Source organism: Triturus cristatus, chromosome 6, assembly GCF_964204655.1.
Source record: "Triturus cristatus chromosome 6, aTriCri1.1, whole genome shotgun sequence".
Classification (NCBI taxonomy): Eukaryota; Metazoa; Chordata; class Amphibia; order Caudata; family Salamandridae; genus Triturus; species Triturus cristatus.
In genome coordinates, this window is record NC_140589.1 from 760,146,470 (window position 1) to 760,167,283 (window position 20,814).

The following is a 20,814-nucleotide window of genomic DNA, read 5'->3' on the forward strand; positions in this document are numbered from 1 at the left end:
GTGACACAGTGTAGGTGTTGGGGGGCCAGGTATCTTGTACTGCTTACTCTGCCTTTGCGGAGAAGTGCTTCTTTGGGTGTGCTGTGGGGTCCCCTTAACCCTGGGGGAGGTGGCGGATAAGGCTGGGTGGAGGGATATCACTTTTGTTAATATCTACGCTCCTAATGTGGATCTGGGGAGTTTTTTTGATGATCTGTCAAATGTTCATGCCGCTTATATGACCCATGCTGTGTTGTTGGGGGGCGGGGGGATTTTAACTGTTTGGTGGACCCCAGGCTCGATATGCCATTGCCTAATTCCCAATTGTCATGAGTGGCATGGAATTTCAGAGAGTGGCAAGTGCACTGATGTCTCTTGGACACTTTGAGGGTTGCACACCCCCATTACAGGGATTATTCATTTTATTCTGGCCTCCATGAGCTCCATGTCCGTCTTCACACCTTCCTGTGCACTCCTGGGGCTGTATTACAATAAGTGCCTCGGGGGTGCAACAGGCGTTTGCACTTGCTTTGCGTGCTCCCGTGGCACTTTGGTATTACAGAAGGGGGCGCAGATGCTTGTGCACCCCCTTCAGTAATACCGCTAGTGCTGGTGCACTTAAAGCGCCAGCGCTACCTTTAGGGGGCATTCCCTCATTTGCATCGGGGTGTGCCCTATGCAAATGAGGGAATTCCTTTGCCTCTGCGCCCGCACCATATTACAGACGCAGGCAGAGGCAAAGAAGCACTCAGGGGACGCACTCACAGTGCGCCACCTTCGAGTGGTGCATTGTGAGTGCGCCCCCTAAGAGCAGCCCTCTGATGGGGGGAAAGACATCCTCATGCAGGCGGGTGCAGTCACTGACTGCACTCGCCTGCAAGGGGATCTCTAATCCCCTGTAAAGTGCAGGCGGGTGCCACTTGCACTGGGAAAACACGGAGCGGCTGCAAGCAGCCGCTTTGTGTTTTCACATGAATGCTCTTCCCTGGGGGCAGCGCAAGTTCGTGGCTGCCCCGGGAACAGCACATTCATCATAATAGGGTGCACTTTCATTGTTTGCACCGGGGGCACCATTAATAGGTGCACCTGGCACAAACAATGAAAATGCATAATATAAGGATTTGAATGGGGAATATTTGTCCAGAATGGTGTCCAATCGCAATCTACTTGTGTTGTCCTTGGCATCGACCCCCCAAGCGCACCTCTATCCCCATCTGGAGACTGAAAGTTGAGTTACTGGATGGCCAGGTCATCCGTCAGACTATAGTTGGAAGGGATTAGGCACTATTTTGCAGAGAATGAACACTGCATCCTCACTATTAATGGAATGGGATGCCTTCAAAACATTGATTAGGGGGCAGTACTTTGTAAGGGAGGTGGGGGTGCGCAAGACACTGGTACATAAGTTTGAGGCACAGGAGCAGGCCATTAGGGAATTTGAGAGGCAGCGGTCGGAGAACCCAGCACTTTATCAGTCCCTGCTGGACACCAAAGAGAGATTGGCTGAGCACATGGAGAGGCACCTATGTTTGGATTATCAGGAATATATGACCAAGGCGCATGCTGAGCGGAAAAAGTCCTGTACATTGTTGTCTTTGATAACTAGTCCCTCAAAGAAAGAGTTTTTCATATTGTAACTTAAAGTGGATCCCGGGGAGAGGGTGTATAAACAAAGTGACATTAATGAATAGTTTCAACTGTATTATACAGCACTGTATGCTGGGGACACAGGTACTGGGCAACAGGGAGTATTGGACTTCCTTGCTGCTATGCTGCTGCCCTTCTTGCCCTTGGAGGAGGCAGTGGCTTTGGGTTCTGCTGTCACTGTACAGGAAATTAAGGCAGCGATTAAAGGGACTGGCCAAGGGAAGGTCCTGGGTTCCGATGGGGTGCATGTGGAATTTTATGCTGCGTGTACTGAACAATTGGCAACCAAGTTGGTGGAGTTGTACCAGGCAGCTAGGGAGTGTGGGTCTTTGCCACAATCCTTCAGGGAGGCGTTTGTTGTGTCGTTGCTTAAGCCTGGACTCCCCTCGTCTGACATGAAGGCATATCGACCGCTGTCGATGCTGAATGTCGACTATAAATTCCTGAGTCAGGTGCTTGTGTCGCATTTGTTTTTTTTGTTTTTTTTTTGGGTAAAAAAGCTTTATTGTGCAGAGAAAAAGGGTACAAGCACGGGCCTACAACCTCCTGGGCCGGCCGCTAGTATTCAGAGATGTTCAAGCAGTTCAAAAAACAATGACTGGCCCACAGGGGCTCCGCTAAATTACAGGAGATCAGACTGCACATAAGGGACGTCAGGATACACACTTTAAAAAAAAAAAAAAAAATTAAATAAAAAACCAAAAAGCAAGGCGAGAAACATTGAAAGGGCGTCTAACCACAGCAGAGGAACTCCACACCCGACCACCATAGGGTGGTCAATAAAAAGGGGGTCTGAGAGGGAGGGGGGGCCACGGGAAAACCAAACCTATACACAGATGAACAAATTAGGCAAGGAACCCTCAAGGATCAGGGGGACAAGGCAACCTCAGACGCATCCACCAGGGGGGGAGAACAGATAGTCCCTCGATACACATTCCACTGACCCCAGATTCTACCCCATGCCCCCGGTTTACCACGAGCCACATACACCGTCTTCTCCCTGAACATGCACCAGTCCATGTTCTCCTTCCATACGGACACGGTGGGAGGCCTTTGGGAACCCCATAGCTGCGCAATATCTCTCTTTGCAATCATGTTCCCAAGGGCCGCCCACCGAGCCTGGGCCGCATTATAGTCATTGGGCTCCCACACATTCAGAACACATCGGCGCACCTCCGGCAGCAGAGCGACCCCAGTGACTCGTTTCATAACATCATGCACCTGGCGCCAATATTCCGCCACCTCGCGGCACTCCCAGAGGATGTGGAGAAAGGTGGCACTGAGCCCGCAGCCACGCTTACAGAGCCCGTCGTCAGAAAACCCCATCGAGACCAAACGGGGACCCGTCACATAGACACGATGGAGAATCTTAAGCTGGACCAGACGGAGACGGGCCGGGATGGCAACCTCCTTAGGGGATGACAGCGCAGACTGCCAGTCCTCGTCATCCAACTCAACCCCATCCCCCGTCCACGCCTCCCGAAGACGCACCAAGAGATCAGCCCGATTATTTATTAGTTTTTTATAAATCAGAGAGATAGTACTGTCGGGCACGTGTCCGTCGAGTATACGGTCCTCGAGAGGCGAAGCAACAGGGACCGTGGTCCCCTCCCCAAAGACAGAGATTAGGGCGTGCTGAACCTGGGCATAGCGGAAGAACTCCCTTTCACTAAGCTCGTACTCGCTCTGAAGCGCCGCGAAGGATTTAACCGCGCCTTTAACCCATAGGTCCCCCACTCTGCTAATGCCGATCGTATCCCAGTGCTCAAAGCCTTTCGTTGTCCAGAGACTTCCCAAGCGCTCTGAGGCGAACAAAGGAGTAGCACACGTTAAACGCTCACTCCAGCCCACAGCTACATTCGCCGCCTTCCACACACGTACCGCAATCCTAGTAGGGCCCGTGAGGGTCCTCCCGGCAGATCAAGAGTAAAGCGCTCTGTTATAGTTACCGCCGGGAAGCAGGAATTTATCCATCTCATATGCCGGGTTCGAACCAGGAGCGTACGTAGCATGGTTAATGGCAGACAGCTGGGAGGCCCAATAGTACCTTCTAATGTCAGGAAGCGCGATGCCCCCCGTCATACCAGGGAAGAGTCAGCTTTGCCAAAGCGATACGCGCCCGACCGTCCCAAACCAGTCTCCTCTGCAAACTCTCCACTTCCCTAAAGTAGGCCGCCGGAATGATATCGAAGGAGTTCTGGAGTGCGTAAAGAAATCTGGGGAGGGACATCATTTTAAACAGTGCTGCGCGACCAAGTGGAGACAAGGGCAACTTACACCACCGAGCCGTGTCCACCCTCAAACGCCGGAGGGGAGACAGGAGATTCTGCTCGTAGCGGACCGCCGGATCCAACGAAACGTACACCCCCAAATATTTAAAGCCGGATTGAGATGTTTGAATCGGAAGCCGAGGCGGTAAGAGAGGAAGGCCACCGGAGATAGGATACACGCAAGATTTGGACCAGTTAATTATCAACCCCGAATTCCTCCCGAAGGAAGTAAGGACATCAAAAAGCACATTGAGCGACTTCCGCGGCGAGGTGAGGTACAAAAGAATGTCGTCCGCGTACAACGAGACCCGATCCTCGAAGCCCGGGGCCCACCGGATCCCTCTGATCGAGGGCTCTCAGCGGAGCCAGGCAGCGAGCGGTTCCAAGGCGAGAGCAAAGAGCAGAGGGGACAACGGACACCCCTGCCTAGTACCCCTCCCGAGAGCGAAGGGCCGAGAAACCCGCCCATTGACAACAGCCTGAGCCATTGGTCCAGCATAGAGGAGCTTAACCCAACTAATAAATCCCTCCCCAAAGCCAAACTTCGCCAAGACGGCCCAAAGGAATGGCCACTCGATGGTATCAAAGGCCATCGTGGCGTCTAAGGAAACCAATATGGCCGGTTCAGAGAGGTACTCCGCCCTAGCGAGGACGCCGTGTAGACGCCGCAAGTTGAGAGCGGTATTCCGATGAGGGATAAAGCCGCATTGATCCGGATGTATCAAATCACATATAACTCTCAGCAAGCGATTAGCGAGGACCTTGGCGAGGATTTTCGGTTCGGCATTTAGTAGGGAAATAGGCCTATATGAGGCACAGCGGTCTCGTGGCTTACCGTCCTTGGGAATCACAACTATAGTAGCCAGACGCTGGTCGTCGGGGAGGGAACCCCGCTCAAGCGACTCCAGAAACATACGACGGAGGAAGGGCGCGATTTTATCCGGGCGTAGTTTATACAGTTCAATCGGCAGTCCGTTGGGGCCCATAGCCTTGCCCAAGCGAAGGGAACGAATCGCGGTAGCAATCTCGTCGACAGACAGTGAGGCCTCCATCTGCTCACGGTCCTCGACGGATAAGCCGGGCAAGGCAATATCCCGCAGCAAGAGACGAGAGTCATCCTCATCTCTATCAGACACCGGGGAGTACACCGCCCGGAGGTGGTCCGCAAAACACTCCACAATCTCACCAGGGTCAGCCACACACACTCCATCCAAACTCCGAAGCTCCGGGACCACACGATTCACTCTCTCCTTCTTATCCAACCAAGCAATCAGTTTACCCGCCTTGTCCCCGGCATCATACAACCTACCCTGCTGCTCCCTATACATGGTCTTGGCAGCGTCCATAACAAGAGACTTATATTCAAACTGCTTCAAGCTGAGGGCATGAAGCCCATCCTGAGTGACACCCGTCTCCAAAGCTGCCTCCAGCCCCGATATTTCGATCTCCAGCTTCACCACCGCCTCATTCTTGACCTTCTTAGCCTCCACTATCTGGGATAGGGCATGCCCGCGGAGCACTGCTTTGAAGGCTTCCCACAGGGACACTGAGGACAACACCGACCCCTCATTCTCGAGAAAATACTGATCAATCGACTTAACCAGGCTATCACGAATCTTGGGGTCTCGTAAGTACCAAGGGTTAATAGGGGTGATCCGCCCAGCGGACCGCGTCCCGGTGTCGAAAAGCAACCACAGTGGGGAATGATCAGAGATACCCCGGGCCAGGTGCTTAACCTCTCGAATCCGGGCAGTCTGGGCCGCGGGCATAAGAAAATAATCCAATCTGGAGAGACTCCCATGGGCCCCAGAGTGAAATGTGTACTGACACTGTGTCGGATGCATTAACCTCCAACAATCCACCAGACCGAAGGTATCCAAGAGCCCGCCGAGCCACGCCTGGGCAGCAGGGAGGGCTCTGGGCGGGTGGCGATCCAGATCACCCGAAACAACCGAATTAAAATCCCCACCCATAAGCAAAAGACTGTCAGGAAGCTCAAGCAGCATACGACCCAAGTCTGAGAAAGTGGAGTTCTGGAGGCCCGGGGGAACATAAACCGAAACCAAGGAAAGGGACTGTCCTTCCCACCTCCCAGTCAGGGCCGCATAGCGCCCTCTATCGTCTAGGACAACCCTGGTGATCTCTAGCGGAAGTGAAGATCGTAGGAGAATGCCCACCCCTCTAGAGCCGGTGGTGAAACCGGAATGGGCCACAAGTCGGTAGCCCCCCCTGTTCATGGCATGACAAACATTACCAACCAAATGCGTCTCCTGTAAGAATACCACATCAGGAGTCAAACGACGCAAATATTGCAGCACAACCCCCCGTTTGATACGATCCCCCAATCCGTTGACGTTCCAAGACATTGTGTCGCATTTGTTGACTGATATGACTACATTGATCCACCGGGACCAGGCGGGCTTTATCCCTGGCTGCAATATGGCACTCAATATCTGCAAAGTGCTGCACATTCTGCAGGATGGGGCATGTTCCGAGGACGACGGGGTAGTTATGACAGTGGACATTGAGATGGCATTCGATAGCCTGGATTGGACGTACCTTTATGAGTTGAAAGGGGCGATAAACCTAAGGACAGACTTTGTGGCCTGGACTAAACTGTTGTGCTCTGATCCGACAGGCATGAGTTAAAACAGGTAGCTTTATTTCTGCTACATATGCGGTGTGTCAGGGGACCCGGCAGGGTTGTCCACTGGTACCTCTGCTATTTATGTTGGTGGTGGATCACCTGGTTGGTAGGGCACGTATGGGGTTCGATTTCTATGGCATGCTGTGCCGCGGGTTGTGCATCATATTGCGTTAGATGTGGATGATATGTTGCGCTTTTTAAAAACCACTTGTACTTATCCAGTGAAGGTGATTTGCTTGCTAGATGGTTTTGTGGACATCTCGGGACTCCGTATCAATTGTAAAGAGACAAGCCTATTTCCTGTTCGGGTGCAGGTAGCCCAGCCCCTGCTTCCAGTAGGTCTGCAGGGGCACCTGAGTTGCTGAAATATCTGGGGGTCGGCATATACCATGAGCACCGGGACCTCCTGGAGGGAAATATTGGGGCGGGGGTGGCTTCAGTGAGAGGGGGAGTAGAGTTTTGCAAAACGCTGCCTCTGTCTGGTCACGCAGCGGTTACAAAAAGGGTGGCTCTGCCGCAGTTGTTATATTATTTAGCTTCTCTGCCAGTGATTGTTCCTAGAAGCATATTCTGGGATATTGACACCCTGTTCACTTGATTGATATTCTCCAGCAGCTGTCCAGCAAGTGCTTGACCTTAATGAGGTGTGAAAACTGCTCTCAGAGCAGGGAAATGGCCTTGATGTGGGGAGGAGTTGGGGTTGGCCCTGGAACTTAATTAACCTTAAAAGGGTCTGCACTGCCACACGTAAATATCCTATGACACTTGGGGAGGACCAGCCTATGCCCCCCTAGTCAGGATGGCACCAAACCCAGTGGGAGGAGAGCTACCTCCAGAGCCAATTTTGAGTGACCACAGAGGAGAGAATTGTTTATTACCCTGTCCTCACCTCTGGGTGGACACACAGGCTCTGCAGAAGGGAAGAAGGGTTTCCCCATCTTGGATTTTGAGACTAAGTTGCAATGTGGGACTATATGCAGTAGGACAAACAGGAACGGCTGCAATAGTGGGTAGAGCTGCCTCTGGGAACCTTTTGCCCCATTAGTTGGGAAAGTGCTAAGATTCACCTACTAGCTGGTGCCAAGTATAAATGGCACCACAAGGCACCAGCCTCAGAACACACTCTGGACCTCTGGAAGAACAGAAGAAGGATTGCATCTGTTGCTGTTTGAGACCTGCGAGGAGGCTTGAAGGACTGGACCTGCTCTCACTTGTACCCAGAACAAAGAAGTGGACTTCAGTGGTAAGTTGGCTGACCTCCTGTGTGGCTACAGGGACACAAGCTGTAAGAGGCCTTTTTCTTGAAGTGCCCAGCTGACCAGTAGCAGCTGGACATGGACTCGTCCCTGCTGGTATGAGTCGTGATCCTGAGGTGCTGAGACCCGTGGCTTTGTCTAACTGGACTTCTCCTAACATCTCTGAAAAGTTGGGACTTTGAAAATGTTTGGAATTCCAGACCTATAGAGGACTGGGAGCAACCACCAAGCAAATCTGCCCAATGTACAAATTCGCTGGGCTAAAGGAAAAGTTTCTCTCGCTTGGATCTTCTCCACAGCAGCAAACCTAATTCAGCAGACCCTCAGTTAGAAGGTATCCAGTCTTGTGAAAATCGTTGTTGGATGCAGCCTGTAACCTTGTCCCACTGAACGATTCTGAGCTCGGAAAAAGATGGCATATGCATATGGCATATTCTTCCTTGGCCTGGCAGACGACTTTACGTCTGCCAGACCGAGACTACTCTGCCCTCCAGATTTATAAAGGACCGCCTAGCTGGCGGTCATTTATAAAGGCATTGGCAGGAACCACTGCCACGGCGGTTCCTGTCAATGCATTTTACTGTTTGCTGCGCAGTTCAGTAGCAGACAGTATTCTTTGCAAAAAGAAAACTCAGAAAAGGAATTTTCTTTTTTTTTTTAAAAGAAAACAAATTATGCTCTTCTCGCTATGGGAGGCTTCTCCCATGGCAGGGGAGAGCATTATAATGTTTTTAATTTCCCTCACCGCTGGGTTTAACCTTGCGGTAAGAAACAGTAAACAATGACTACATGTTTGCCCATCTAGGGTGGGTGGAGATGTAGCCATTACTCTGACGGCCCTTACTCCCCTGGGCCATCGGAGAAGTTTGACCACGGTGGGATAGAACAATCTTCACCATGGCCATACTTCATAATCATAATCAATTAAATTTGGCAGACTGACCACTATATTGTTGGGGAGGGACATCCGTCACCATTGCGACGGAGTACCCTCTCTGCCAATATATAAATCAGGCCCTAAGTTCCATCATAGAAATCTTGACCGGGCCAAGGTGGTAGAAGAGTGCGGATAACAAGAGGACTTCTTAGGGCACAAAATTTGAATTTCCCGGCTGATCTTTTTTCACCTAAACCAATGGCTTCAGTGGGGCCTCGTCCAATGGCTATTCAGCCTAGTTGAACTCTTCGCGGACACAGCCTGCAACCTTGCCCTGCTGGAGGATTTTAAGTTCCATTTCAGATACTAAGCTCCAAGGTAAAATCGACGACCAGGGTGAACCTACTTGGTGTATCCGGCCTGTGCTCCAACGCAGTCGACCTGAAATCACACTTAGGTCCTGGCTGAGCTCGACCGTAGACTATCATAAATGCTTTACTTATTCTAATTTAAATTCTTAAAATTCTGATTTCCAGTTCTCTTTTTGTATTTTTGTCATTTTGTTATCATTTTGCTTATTAATTTATTCTCGTTTTTTATAAATTGGAGTTGGATTTTTGTTATGTTATGTCTTCGGCTTATCAACTGTTTTGGTACTTCTAAATGCTTTACATGTTTTCTTTAAATTAAACGTATCTGCTCTGTGTCATACCTAGCAGGGGTTGAGCTCAGGTTTAATTACTGAAAACTTTTACTGGACACAACAGGTTAATGACTTCACTACCTATGGTGGACTACCATCCACCCCAATTAATCATTCATTTCCTTACAATAAGAAGAGCTATCAGTTATCACCCTTGTCTCTCCAGTCAGCAGCATTCCTAATTTTTTTTTAACTGCACTTCATTCTGCATCTATCCTGATCAATGTTCTCTGTTTGTTTGTCGTATATTCATTAATGTGTAAGCGATAGTGGCAGAGGATTAACCTGAATCAATTCATACATATAAACTACATTTTCTATCCTTCCTACAATCATTTTAGCGAGCGGAAGGAAGTGACAAGAAATACGTTTTTCAAATAATTTACTTTTTTTTATAACCTTTCTTATTCTTTTAAAATACCCAAAATCTTGTTAAGGCTTCCCTTCTGTCATTTGTTCTATTTTCTAAATGTTTTCGAACATGTGGTGCAGTTTGTTCCCTCCTGTCGATTGCCACTGCAGTTACCCCAGATATAAACTGCATGAAGTTGCAAATATTGAACACTCTTTTAGGTTGCATGGTCATTACAGGTTTTTCTCTCCTGTTTGTCTGACAACGAATGATTTCCCGAATGTGTGCTCTGTTTTACAGAAGATAAACGAGGCAAAGCTAAATCAGCAAGAGTATTATGAGAAAGAAATTAAGAATTTGAGAATTCAGTTCGAAGAGGAAGCACAGCGGTTTAAAGAAGCACAAGCAAGGATGTTAGAAGAACTATCCAAGAAGCATCATGTTGCTCTTGAGGCTGCACAGAGCACAGCCTCGAAGGAGAAGAAAATGCTGCAGAATGTAAGTAATGGAGGTTGCTTCTTCTGTTAAGTTCTTCTGCTCAGTCTGATGGAACTCATTACCATACATCATTCCCACCAAGCATTTGAGCTTCTCATCCACCGCAACCCTATGTCGGTCCTGCATCCTTCCTCAAAAGACTGCTGCTTGGCCCCATCGCTGTTAACCTCTATTGATGACTGAGACCCACGTCCCCTCCTCTAACTATTCCCTGGGCACTAGCCAAATTTACCCATCCATTACAAAAGACATTTAGAGTCTAGCCTCTTTTTTATGCCCATAAATAGTAGACTTTATTTCCCCATTTCAAGTGCTTATTACAAGGTAATGGCCAGTTAGGCATGTGCATATTAACCTCAAAGTAGACAGGAATGTGGATCTGGCTGTAAGAGGGAGCAGGACTCATTTAAGATTCTGGAACAAAGTATTGCTGATGAGCAATCCACTGTACTGTGCTTGATTATGCTTGTATCAAGATTCATGCAAACTGCTTCTATATACTGATTAAAAATTATACATCGCTGAACGTTTGTACGTGTCCAAAAGAATTGTATTTGAGAAATTGTATTTTGCCAGGGATTTCCAGGTGGGCAGAACAAGATCTACCGTTTAATCCGCCTCTCACTGTGATAGTCTTAAGGACAGTAGTGCAATAATATGCCAATTCAATTTTTAGATCAGGCGCACAAATCATCAACTTAGTGATTTTCATTCTGTCCATTCTCATATGCAAGGAAACCGTTTTGTTTTTATGCCTTGTATTTTACAACATTATTATTTTATAAATATTTCCCCATCTCCGATACTTGTACTGATCATGAAGTTTTTACACCTTTAATTGTACTATTTTGATTATTAAAATAAATATATCACGTACTTACACTGTAATGTCTTGGGAGTTAGGTTGGGTTTAGGATTATATATGTAGTACTGTTGGGTAGAGTGAGTGGCAGATTAAACAGGTCCTGGCCCTGTACCAGAAATGGAGCAGAGTAGGAGAGTAAAGACAAGGGTCTTACAGGAAGCTGGGAACTGGTGCACCCTGTCACTGCTGTACTGCATGTATACTCCACACCTCCACTCCTTTCTGTTGACAGCCAGGCAGCTGTAAATATTTGTACATCATCAGTTTTATAGCACATGAGAATGGTATGTAATGAAATTCATAATGAAGCGAATATACCTGTCTCATCAAACTAAGACTTGGTCCATTCAATCAGAATCAATGCCATATTACATGCAGTGGCCTGTGCAACTGGTGGCAGTTGAGCACTCACAAAGAGATGATGGACGGAGCACTGAAACTTTTCAGACACTCACCCCCAGTCACAGATCTGGGTTGAATCCATCATCGTACTTTAGCTCACTTTGCCACCCCAATTCAGACCCACCCATATACAAATCACTTTTCACCCTATCCCTCATGGGAACAGTCCAGCCCGAACTGCCAAGCCAGGTCTTCCCTGGACCGGAAACAAGCATCCTGGGACCCGTTTCTGGGTAACACCCTTCATCAGCCAGGCTTGCTTGACTCCAGTGGCAAAGAGAGCAAGGGGCCCAATTCTGGACATACCCTGCCAACTTAGGGCGAACAAAGCAAACACAAAGAGATGATGGACGGAGTGCTGAAACAATTCAGACACTCACACCCAGTCACAGATCTGGGTTGAATCCACCATCGTTCTTTAGCTCACTTTGCCTCCCCATTTGAACACCCACTCAAAGGCAGTGACCCAGTGGTGTGTTGTTTTGAAGCAAAAACCCAGATCTGAAGCACACTGCTGAGGCATTGGGAATAATGTGCACAAGTGTACCCCATGCATATCAGGGGCACCTCCTCAATACTTTTGAAGGATATGGAATACATATACCCACATTCCAGTCATTCTTACATCATTTTATCATCTTGAATCTTCTACGTTTGTTTGCCTCTTACATGGCACTAGATCAAATTCATTATATTGCTGGGTGATGTGTTGAAAAGGGTGGACTCCGACTATAGCATTTGACACCTTATCCACAAAATTCTACTTCAGCAACTGCATTCTTTAGCCAGGATGCCAGATGCACCCTTAAGCTGGTTTGGTTCTTTCCTGCAGAACAGAAGCATGTCGTTTGGCAAAGGTAGTTACATTTTCAGCTTCATGGAGTTATCCTATGAGTGCCTAACCATACAATGTAATCGTAGGAATGCAGTTATCTATTCATACAGATCAGGTGTAACCTGAAAAAACAAAACACTGGAGGAACAGATCTCTCAGTCCTTCACGGTCGAAATTCCTTTCTACAGTGACTAAATGAAACATATCCACCTAGGGTCTGGGGGTTTTGGTAAACATTTCCTCCTAAGATTTGGGGATTTAAACTCTGTCATTGATGCTGTAAGAATGTCTTTGTTGGATCTGTGTGATGTCTGCATGTGAGGTGTTGGCACTGACCATGATCCGTTGCCCAACAACTTCTGCTTCTCAGCGCATCTGAAGGCCTTCAGAGAATGGGAGGCCAAGATAATTTTGGCAAAGGCAGTTAGGTACACCATGAAGCACTGACTGATGCTGTCAGAAAACCTGATATGGAATGATCTTCCGAATGATCTACACCCAAAGAAATGGCACAGGAGGAAGAGGTCTTCTTCTTCTTTAAGGAAACAGCCCCACTTCTCACACTGTTCAGAGACTTGATTAAGTCTCAGATGCTGGTCTCTTCCTCATCATTGTAGCAGGTTCCAAAACTGACGAAGGCTTCATCTGCTAACCCTCTGCAGGTAGAATATTTTCATCTGCTATGCTAGACGTATTCAAGGCAGACCCACTACCCTGGGCCACAGCCCAGAGGTGGGCCTGTTCCTCGTAGTTTGGCAATTACACAGGCCCTGACCCAGAGGCGCAACTAGAGCCAAATTTCGGGGGGGGGTCTAAGAAATAATTTCGGGAGGGGGCAGAATCTTTAAGCCAGAGTGGAGCTGCAGGGGCTCTTAGAAGGGGTGAAACAACAGCAAGGCCTCATTAACATGCAAATGGTCTTTCAAAGACCTGTGAAGTGCTCAGGTGCGGCTGTGTGAGTGCCCGGGAAGCTGTCTCATCCCGGGCTGCCACACACGACGGGAGGGGCGGGGGCTGAAGCCCTTTAAGTCCAATGGGTGTTGCGCGCCTGCCCTGACCCAGACACTGCCGACTTTGCTTCACCACAGACTCCAGCCTTGGTGCTTCCTCTGCGGTTTCCTCAGCACACAATCCATGCCTTCGGTGCTGCTTCGAGTGCCCTCTCTGTCATGACCCTTGGATCCCACCTCAGCGCCATTTTCCACCCTCGAAGTGTGCAGAACTTATCCATGCGTCAAAAGACACATTTTGTGCCAATTTTCATTGCGAACTTCTTGCAGATCACCTCCCTTTGGCTCAAAGAGTTGCCCATATGAAGAAACTTTTCAGTCAAGATTCAAATCTAACTGGTCACACAGAGGATAGTGACTCGGAGGCTAATCACCCCTCCCTCATGCCCTGAAGTAAGATTAATTAAACTAAAGTCTGGCATCTGAAGTAAGATTAATTAAACTGCTGTCCAATATCTGAAGCGGGATTAATTAAACTACAGTCAATTGCACACCGCTATATTTTAAAAGAAAACCAATGCATAATTAATTACAGCAACCGTGCTCCAGGATTAAAAATGTATTTTTTCCAAGGTGATAGAATATCTAAAAAAACATTCGCGCCAAATTCGAGAAAAAGAGAGTTGTGACACTCATGGGTGTTATATGTTATTTATTTATTCGTGATGGCTGTGGACATCACAATTGTAGCTTGTCGTTGCTCTGCGCGTGACTGGTTCGCGAGCCCGCGCTCTGCCCCTCACATCAGTACATTAGGTCATTCACGTCAGCGTAGCGCCATGGCCTGTTTGGCACGGCAGCAATTAGACATGACAGGCCGCGCGGTGATGTGGAATTTCAGCTGTCCTCAGCGGAGTGACTTCATTCACCCATTATGTGTATAATTATGTGGATTCATTGCCGCGGGTGCAGCGCGCCCGTTTCTAATCACGTAAAAGCAAGTAGTCGTTAAAAGCGCATCTGGCTTCACTGGATATTATTACCACAGAACCAGGATTACCAGGGACTAAGACGATTTAGTCCGTTTGAAACATCCTAAATAAATATTCTGTGTACAGTATTAGTCTCTTTACAGTAAGTGCCACTGTTCCATATTCGATATATTTCTTCCTCACGTTAAGGTAAACCATGTGGGATCTACACTCTTGAGAGCTCGGCCAGTCGAAGTAGGTTACCAATAAATGACCGGTGGTTTGAAAATCTTTCTTCGGTTGCTTCCCGAGAAGGCTGTCGTCCCGATGCTGAAATGTACTGGATTAATATCCCGCCTGTTGGCCCCTTGTTGATGTATTACTCTCTTTTCCACATCAGTGATGTACTTGCATTGGGGCATGGTGATCAGATTCTGCAAGAAAGGAACCAAGCCGCTTTGTCGCTTCAGGGTCTGGGGACAAGCCATAAATTATCTGGTGAATCGCAGCTGCTATCTAAACTCAATATAGTTCTCATTCAGATTCATAATATTGGTTAAATATGGTATTTTTTGCAGCTTACACGACCTCCCTTGCTGCGTTCTTTGGGATTTTCTCTGTGTCCGATTAATCATCTTGGGCATTAAATATAGCCAGGGCCACTGGAATTATGTGGCAGGGGAATACCAAATAATGTGTCAGGGATGACTAAATTATGCAAGAAAGGCAAATTATGCGACATCATGTAGCATAGTTTTAAAAATAGTAATACTTCATTATGTTTTAACTAATACACATGGTAATACTGTCTGGGCAAATATTTCACCTCATTAGTAACAGTTTAACAACCAAATACATAAATACGCAACTGAAAGATGACCAGTTAACCTTTGCAGAGGGTCACTCAATACAGAAGAACACTATCCAAGCTACGTTTTTAATAATTTTTGATCCGTATGAGCTAGAAACATTTTGTTGTTGTTGTTAAAATCTGCAGATTATGCAGCGGATGGTGGATTATATGACGAGTACAGCCTTAAATAGAGCCCATTGTAGCAACCCTTCCCAGAGGCTTTGATTGCTTGTGCAAGACCCACGTTTCGTTTTTTCACACTGTGTATTGATGTGTACTGATGTGATGACTGTAGCTTTTAGATAAAAGATCGGTGTGGTTGTCTGTTGACAGAAATTAGTCACATTGCACAAGTGCAACTTGGTATTATTATAGGTATGGGTTGGAAAACCAGCAGCTCCTCACAAATAGCTGGCAGCTCTTCGGCCTATCCACCTTTCCAGGCCTTCCCGTCTGGTATAGCTTGCATCTCCTTGTGGCCAGTTGAATCGCTCAAAGAAGAACCTAAAAGCACCACATTGAAAGGCCTGCTTTCCTTAAAATCAGACTAAGTGCTACCACCACCAGGTTTGTGCTCGTGATTCAACTTGTCTATACACACCCCTATGTGCTCTTTTATATCCCACTTGGTGTTTGCATTTCCTTTGCGTGGTTTATGACACATTTCTCAACCACCCCACCACCTCCACCACCGAGAGCGCAATGCCCCAACACTTGTCTCCTAAGCTGTGGCAGTGGTACCCGAGACGTCCTTGCTGCCGGGCTTAACCGCGTTGCCATGGGGCTCTCGGGGTCCTGCTCTCATCCAAGCACCCTCTTGCTTGTGAAGGCGACTGCTTCATCCGCCTTGCTGCTCCCTCCAGTCTCCTCCCCTTTCCCTGGGAAGCCAACCTCTTCCCTCGTCCCTTGGTTCTCATTGGGCGTCCTTCACTTCAGGGTCCTTGCTCCATTCGCTGATGTCCTGCTCCTTCCTGTGAGAAATAGGCGGTTTTCTTCCAGGTTACATACCCAAAGAGTCTAGTCTGTTGGATGCTGCAGCGCCATGGCTAGTTACATCGCCATGTTGGATTCCCGACACAAGCCCCATTCTTCCTCACAGCCTGAGACTTAACCTTTTTGGTTGTTATAAGAAATTGGGTTGTTGTTTGACTGGGGTGTAAGCCCTGGTCAAGCAGCAACATCAATCCTGTCAGGGTAAGGCACAGCAGACCTCAAATTAACCTGTGCTCTCCTCCTTGGTAGCTTGGCACAGAGCCATCAGGCTTAACTTAGAGGCAATGTGTAAAGTATTTGCGCAACACTTCAAACAGTAAAAGAATGAAAACACACCACAAAAGGTGACCACAACAGAGCTAGAAAAATAGAGGCATTTTTAATAAATAAAACAAGACGTAAATGGAAAAATTCCAATTAGTAGAACTGGAGGTATTGAATTTTAGAGTTTCTAGTGAAAATAGTGCCAATAAGCACAAAACGCTACTGAGGATATCTGATCGCTCCAAACCGGGACAAAGGGCCTGATTTAGAGCTTGGCATACAGGTTACTCTGTCACAATGATGACAGATATCCCGTCTGCCCGAAATACAAATCCCATACGATACAATGGAATTTTTATTTCGGCGGACAGGATATCCGCCACCCTTGTGACGAATTAACCCGACTGCCAAGATCTAAATCAGGTCCAAAGCCACAAGTTCAGGCTGACTGAGATGGAGCGCAGATTGGCTACAGTGGTACGGTTAGGCCCGCTGAACAGAGTACCTTAAATCCTGGTTGCAGAACGTTTCGTGGATCCGCATTGAAGATGCACTGCACAGCCAAAGCGATGTGTCTGCTCCGAGATGCGGCGAGGGTGCGGTGTGAGGTGCTGTTGCATCGTCATTGCAGACTCCCTCGACAGGGCTTGCAATGCAAAGTCCGGCATCGGAGATGCCGCAGACAGCTGGCGATGCATCGGTTCTGTGGAGCTGCGAGGTTGTGATGCTGCGTCCGACCTTGTCCTTGATGCTGCCATTGACGGGAAATGCGAGAACCGGGCTGTGGATTTGCTGCGCCGTTGGGGCGATGCATCGGTTCTGAGGACTTTGGGGCAATGCGGGTCTTTGCGACGGGACCAAATCAACGAAGCAGCGATGATGTGTCGGTTCTGCTCGGAGATGTGCCGCTCAGCCAAGGGGATGTGTCGGTTCCGCATGGGGATGCATTGCTCAGCAGAGAAGATGCATTGGTTCCACAGGGAAGCACCTTAGGCCCACTTCCAGGGGTCCAGGACTTAGGGTGGCACCCCTTAGCAGGGTAGACTCACAGGTGGGAGAGTACAGGTGCAGGTTTAAGGAGGTTGGAAGCCTGTTATGTCCCTGAGGCTTCAGATCAGGAGGCCAGCCAACTAGCCCTTGAAGTCACTCTGGGTTCAAGAGATGCAGGTCCAGTCCTTCTCACCCAGGCAAGAGGGCAGCTGGGCAGCACAGCAAAGCAGGAGTTCAGCAGAGTGGCAGTTCTTCAGCAGCACAGCAATCCTTCTTCCTGGCAGAGAATCCACAGGCCTAGAAGTGTACTTAAGTGGTGGTGTCTGAGGTCCTTCTATTATACACAGTTATTCCTTTGAAGTGAGGAGAAGCTTCTAGAGACTTGCCTTTAAACAGCAGTTGCCTTGCCTTCTCTGCCCGATCTCCAGACAAACTACAGGGGGTATGCAGCCTTTTGTGTGGAAATGAGACAAAACCTATTTAGGTGTAAGTGAGGCTGGGCCCAGCTCCTCCCTCACATCCTGCCAGTGATAGCCCACTCAGTCACACCTAAACTCCCATTGTGTGTGGCTGTCTAGCAGGAATACACAAAGCATAACTGGTAACTACACCCAGTGATGTGACCAGAGACAGGCTGCAGGCACCAAATGGCTAAGGCAAGAAATGACAACGTTCTAAAAGTTCTCAAAAATTCGGGCAACCCAATATACCGTTGTAGGCTTGGGTACTGAAGATTATCAGGTAACGGTGCCAACAAGGGGTTTGACTTCATGAATAATAATGCTTTTATAAGTACTTGGGATGCTCTACTGTAGCATCATAAATTAATTTTCAAAGACATATTTTAGCTCACCACAAAGAAACAATTCAATAGAACCCGGTGTATTTCTTATTTATAGCTTTATAGTGTATTATATACATTTTTGAGGATACAGATGTTTCTTCAAGAAAATTGATGATCAAAGTTACATCTTCATATATAACATTTAGTGCTAGTCAGCAATGTAATACACCCATTTCTCTAAAATGTCAAGAAAACTGGCTTATACATTGTGCCTAGATTTCCTCCACTCACGATTATTGGACAGCAATTACATAGAAAATGGGTTGATGCGTTGATGATTCAGTCTTTATTGTAATGAATCTAGAAGACCATCTTCAGGACAAAACATTCTTTCGAAGATTAACAACCCTTTCATGGGTAGATCTGTGTAATCAAGCTTGTGGATCTTATCAAGAATGGATGAGTACATCTGTAAGTGCCTTTGCAGCTGCTGTGTATGTCAGCGTGTAGTCCTTCACTTAATATGAAAAAATGACTATATTTTTAAGCTCGTCTTGCTGCCAAATTAGGTGACAGCCCAACATGGTGTCTTCTACCAGAGTTGAAGATCGTCCAAACGCTGGTAAAGAACGCCGTGTTGGGCTGTCGAATAATTTGATTTTACCTGGTAAATTATCTGGCAAATGCAGTAGAAAGGGGATTTACATTGACTGGTCAAAGACAAACACCATAGGAAGAGGCTCACATTTGTAAATATCTCCCAAATGCAATATGATGGGGATTTACATTGGTATTTCCAGGACAAACACAATAGGAAGGGGCTTCACATTTTTAACTTATTCTCTTCTGTCCCTTTTCTTAAACTGGCACCGGAAAATGATTGATGTCTGCAGAGGGAGATTTAGGGCTCATATCATATAATTTTAGCCTTCCTAAAATATTTGTTGAGTTTCTCTCTATGCAAAGTTTTCATAGTCTTGTTTATTTTCATGTTAAAGCTAACAGGCGCGACTTATTGATTATTAAGTGTCTTGACAAATACATTTGCTCTCTCATTTTAGGATTTGAATGACTTGACAAAGCCAGTAGGCTTCACTTTTCGATTGCGAAAAGCCCATATAGGACCAATGGTGGTTTTTGGGATTAAAGCCTGCTGCGTGCAAATTTCCACACAGTGCCTTACAGATAACTAAAGCAGGCCAGAGTTACAGGGTTAGTTGCCCCGGGGATATTGCTTTAGCGTACAAGATTTGCATCCTATTTAGTCTGAGTTGCCTCTAAAGGATTGGATACAATTTATGATTCCACCTGAAGTCTTGTCATTATTTGCAATTTTGAGTATAGTATTTAGTTGTTTGTCGATTAAAGTACCTAACCTTTTTATGGTTTAAATGTTTTTATTATTTTTATTTATTGCAATTCAAAAACAGCATACAATACACATATAGCTTCCACCTTGATATAACCACTGATCTAAGTGACTGTAGAGCACCATCTCGCCAGTGAGCGCTTAGCTGACAGATAGCACGCTTGAATTAACAATTAAATAAGAGAAAAAGAATAAGAAAAAAGAAAGAACCCCCGGTATACCCCCTCTGCCCCCCCTCCCTGTTCGTGCTCCACGTCCATCACCAAAGCTATGCTAAGCTCTCCCTACCTTCTCAGCAATCCGCCCGTTTTGTCTCCGTAAGACGCAACAACCGGAGATAGCGGGGGCATGTGACCACCCGGAATTCGGCCACCAAAAGCGATAGAAATGGATGCCACAGCTCGTCATACCGGGTTCCCTCCCCCGCCATTGTAAGTGCCAATTTCTCCATACCAAGGACATACCACAGGCGGTGCAGCCAGCCTGTAAATGTTGGAACGTTGGGGGTGCACCAGTGCGTAAGTATGTTTTGTGTCGCCGACCCTAGTGCTATAGCCATCTGTCTACCTCTACGAGATTTTAAGGAATAGGTCAGAGAATTAGGGAGACCTAATAGTACATAGCCTGGAAAACGTGGTATCTCAGTCTCAAAGTGCTTGTCCACCTCATCCAGCACCTGGGTCCAGTAGGGTTGATCGTGTTCGCACTCCCAAAGTAAATGTACCAGGTTGCCCACCTGTCCGCAGCCCCTCCAACACATAGCCTCTTGGGCTCTGTCCATTGTATGCAAGTGTTCCGGGGTGTAGTACCAGTATGTCACAATCTTCGTAAGTGTCTCTGTGAGCCCCATGTGATATGCAGAGTGTCTGGCCCTATAATATATTCCCTCCCACTCTTTGTGGCTGAGTGTCCTACCCAACTCACGCTCCCACCGCTCCCTGCTAGGGTTGTGTATGTGTGCGTGGTTGATCTGTAGCAGCTTATAAAGGTCGGAGATGGGATTTTTATCTGACGTACGGGTGACAAGGCATCTTTCGTAAGGGGAAAGGCGCCTGTCCGCCTCAGAGCGGACCTGTGGTTGAAGCGCCCAATGCCGTACTTGTAGATATCTTAGTCTCTCTGTCTCTGGGAGCCCAAAGTCCTGCTTCAACTGGGCGAATGAGTTGACCCCTCCAGCGCCATAGATATGATACAGAAACCGGCAACCAGCCGACCTCCAGCCCGCAAACGCTGCCTTATCCATTCCAGGGTTGAAATCAGGGTTGTCAGCCAACGGGGTGAGTGGGGAAGGGAAGGTTGTGAATTCGTG

At 47.5% G+C, this 20,814-nt stretch overlaps 1 protein-coding gene across 3 annotated transcripts in view; it reads left to right on the forward strand.

The window, feature by feature from the left end:
• FAM184A (family with sequence similarity 184 member A) overlaps positions 1 to 20,814 on the forward strand; it is a 630,233-nt gene that overhangs the window by 352,623 nt on the left and 256,796 nt on the right. For all 3 annotated transcript variants that reach the window (XM_085611278.1, XM_085611279.1, XM_085611280.1), the window contains exon 5: positions 10,032 to 10,229. In XM_085611278.1, the coding sequence (XP_085467404.1) occupies positions 10,032 to 10,229 (198 nt within the window). The remainder of the gene's footprint in view (positions 1 to 10,031; positions 10,230 to 20,814) is intronic.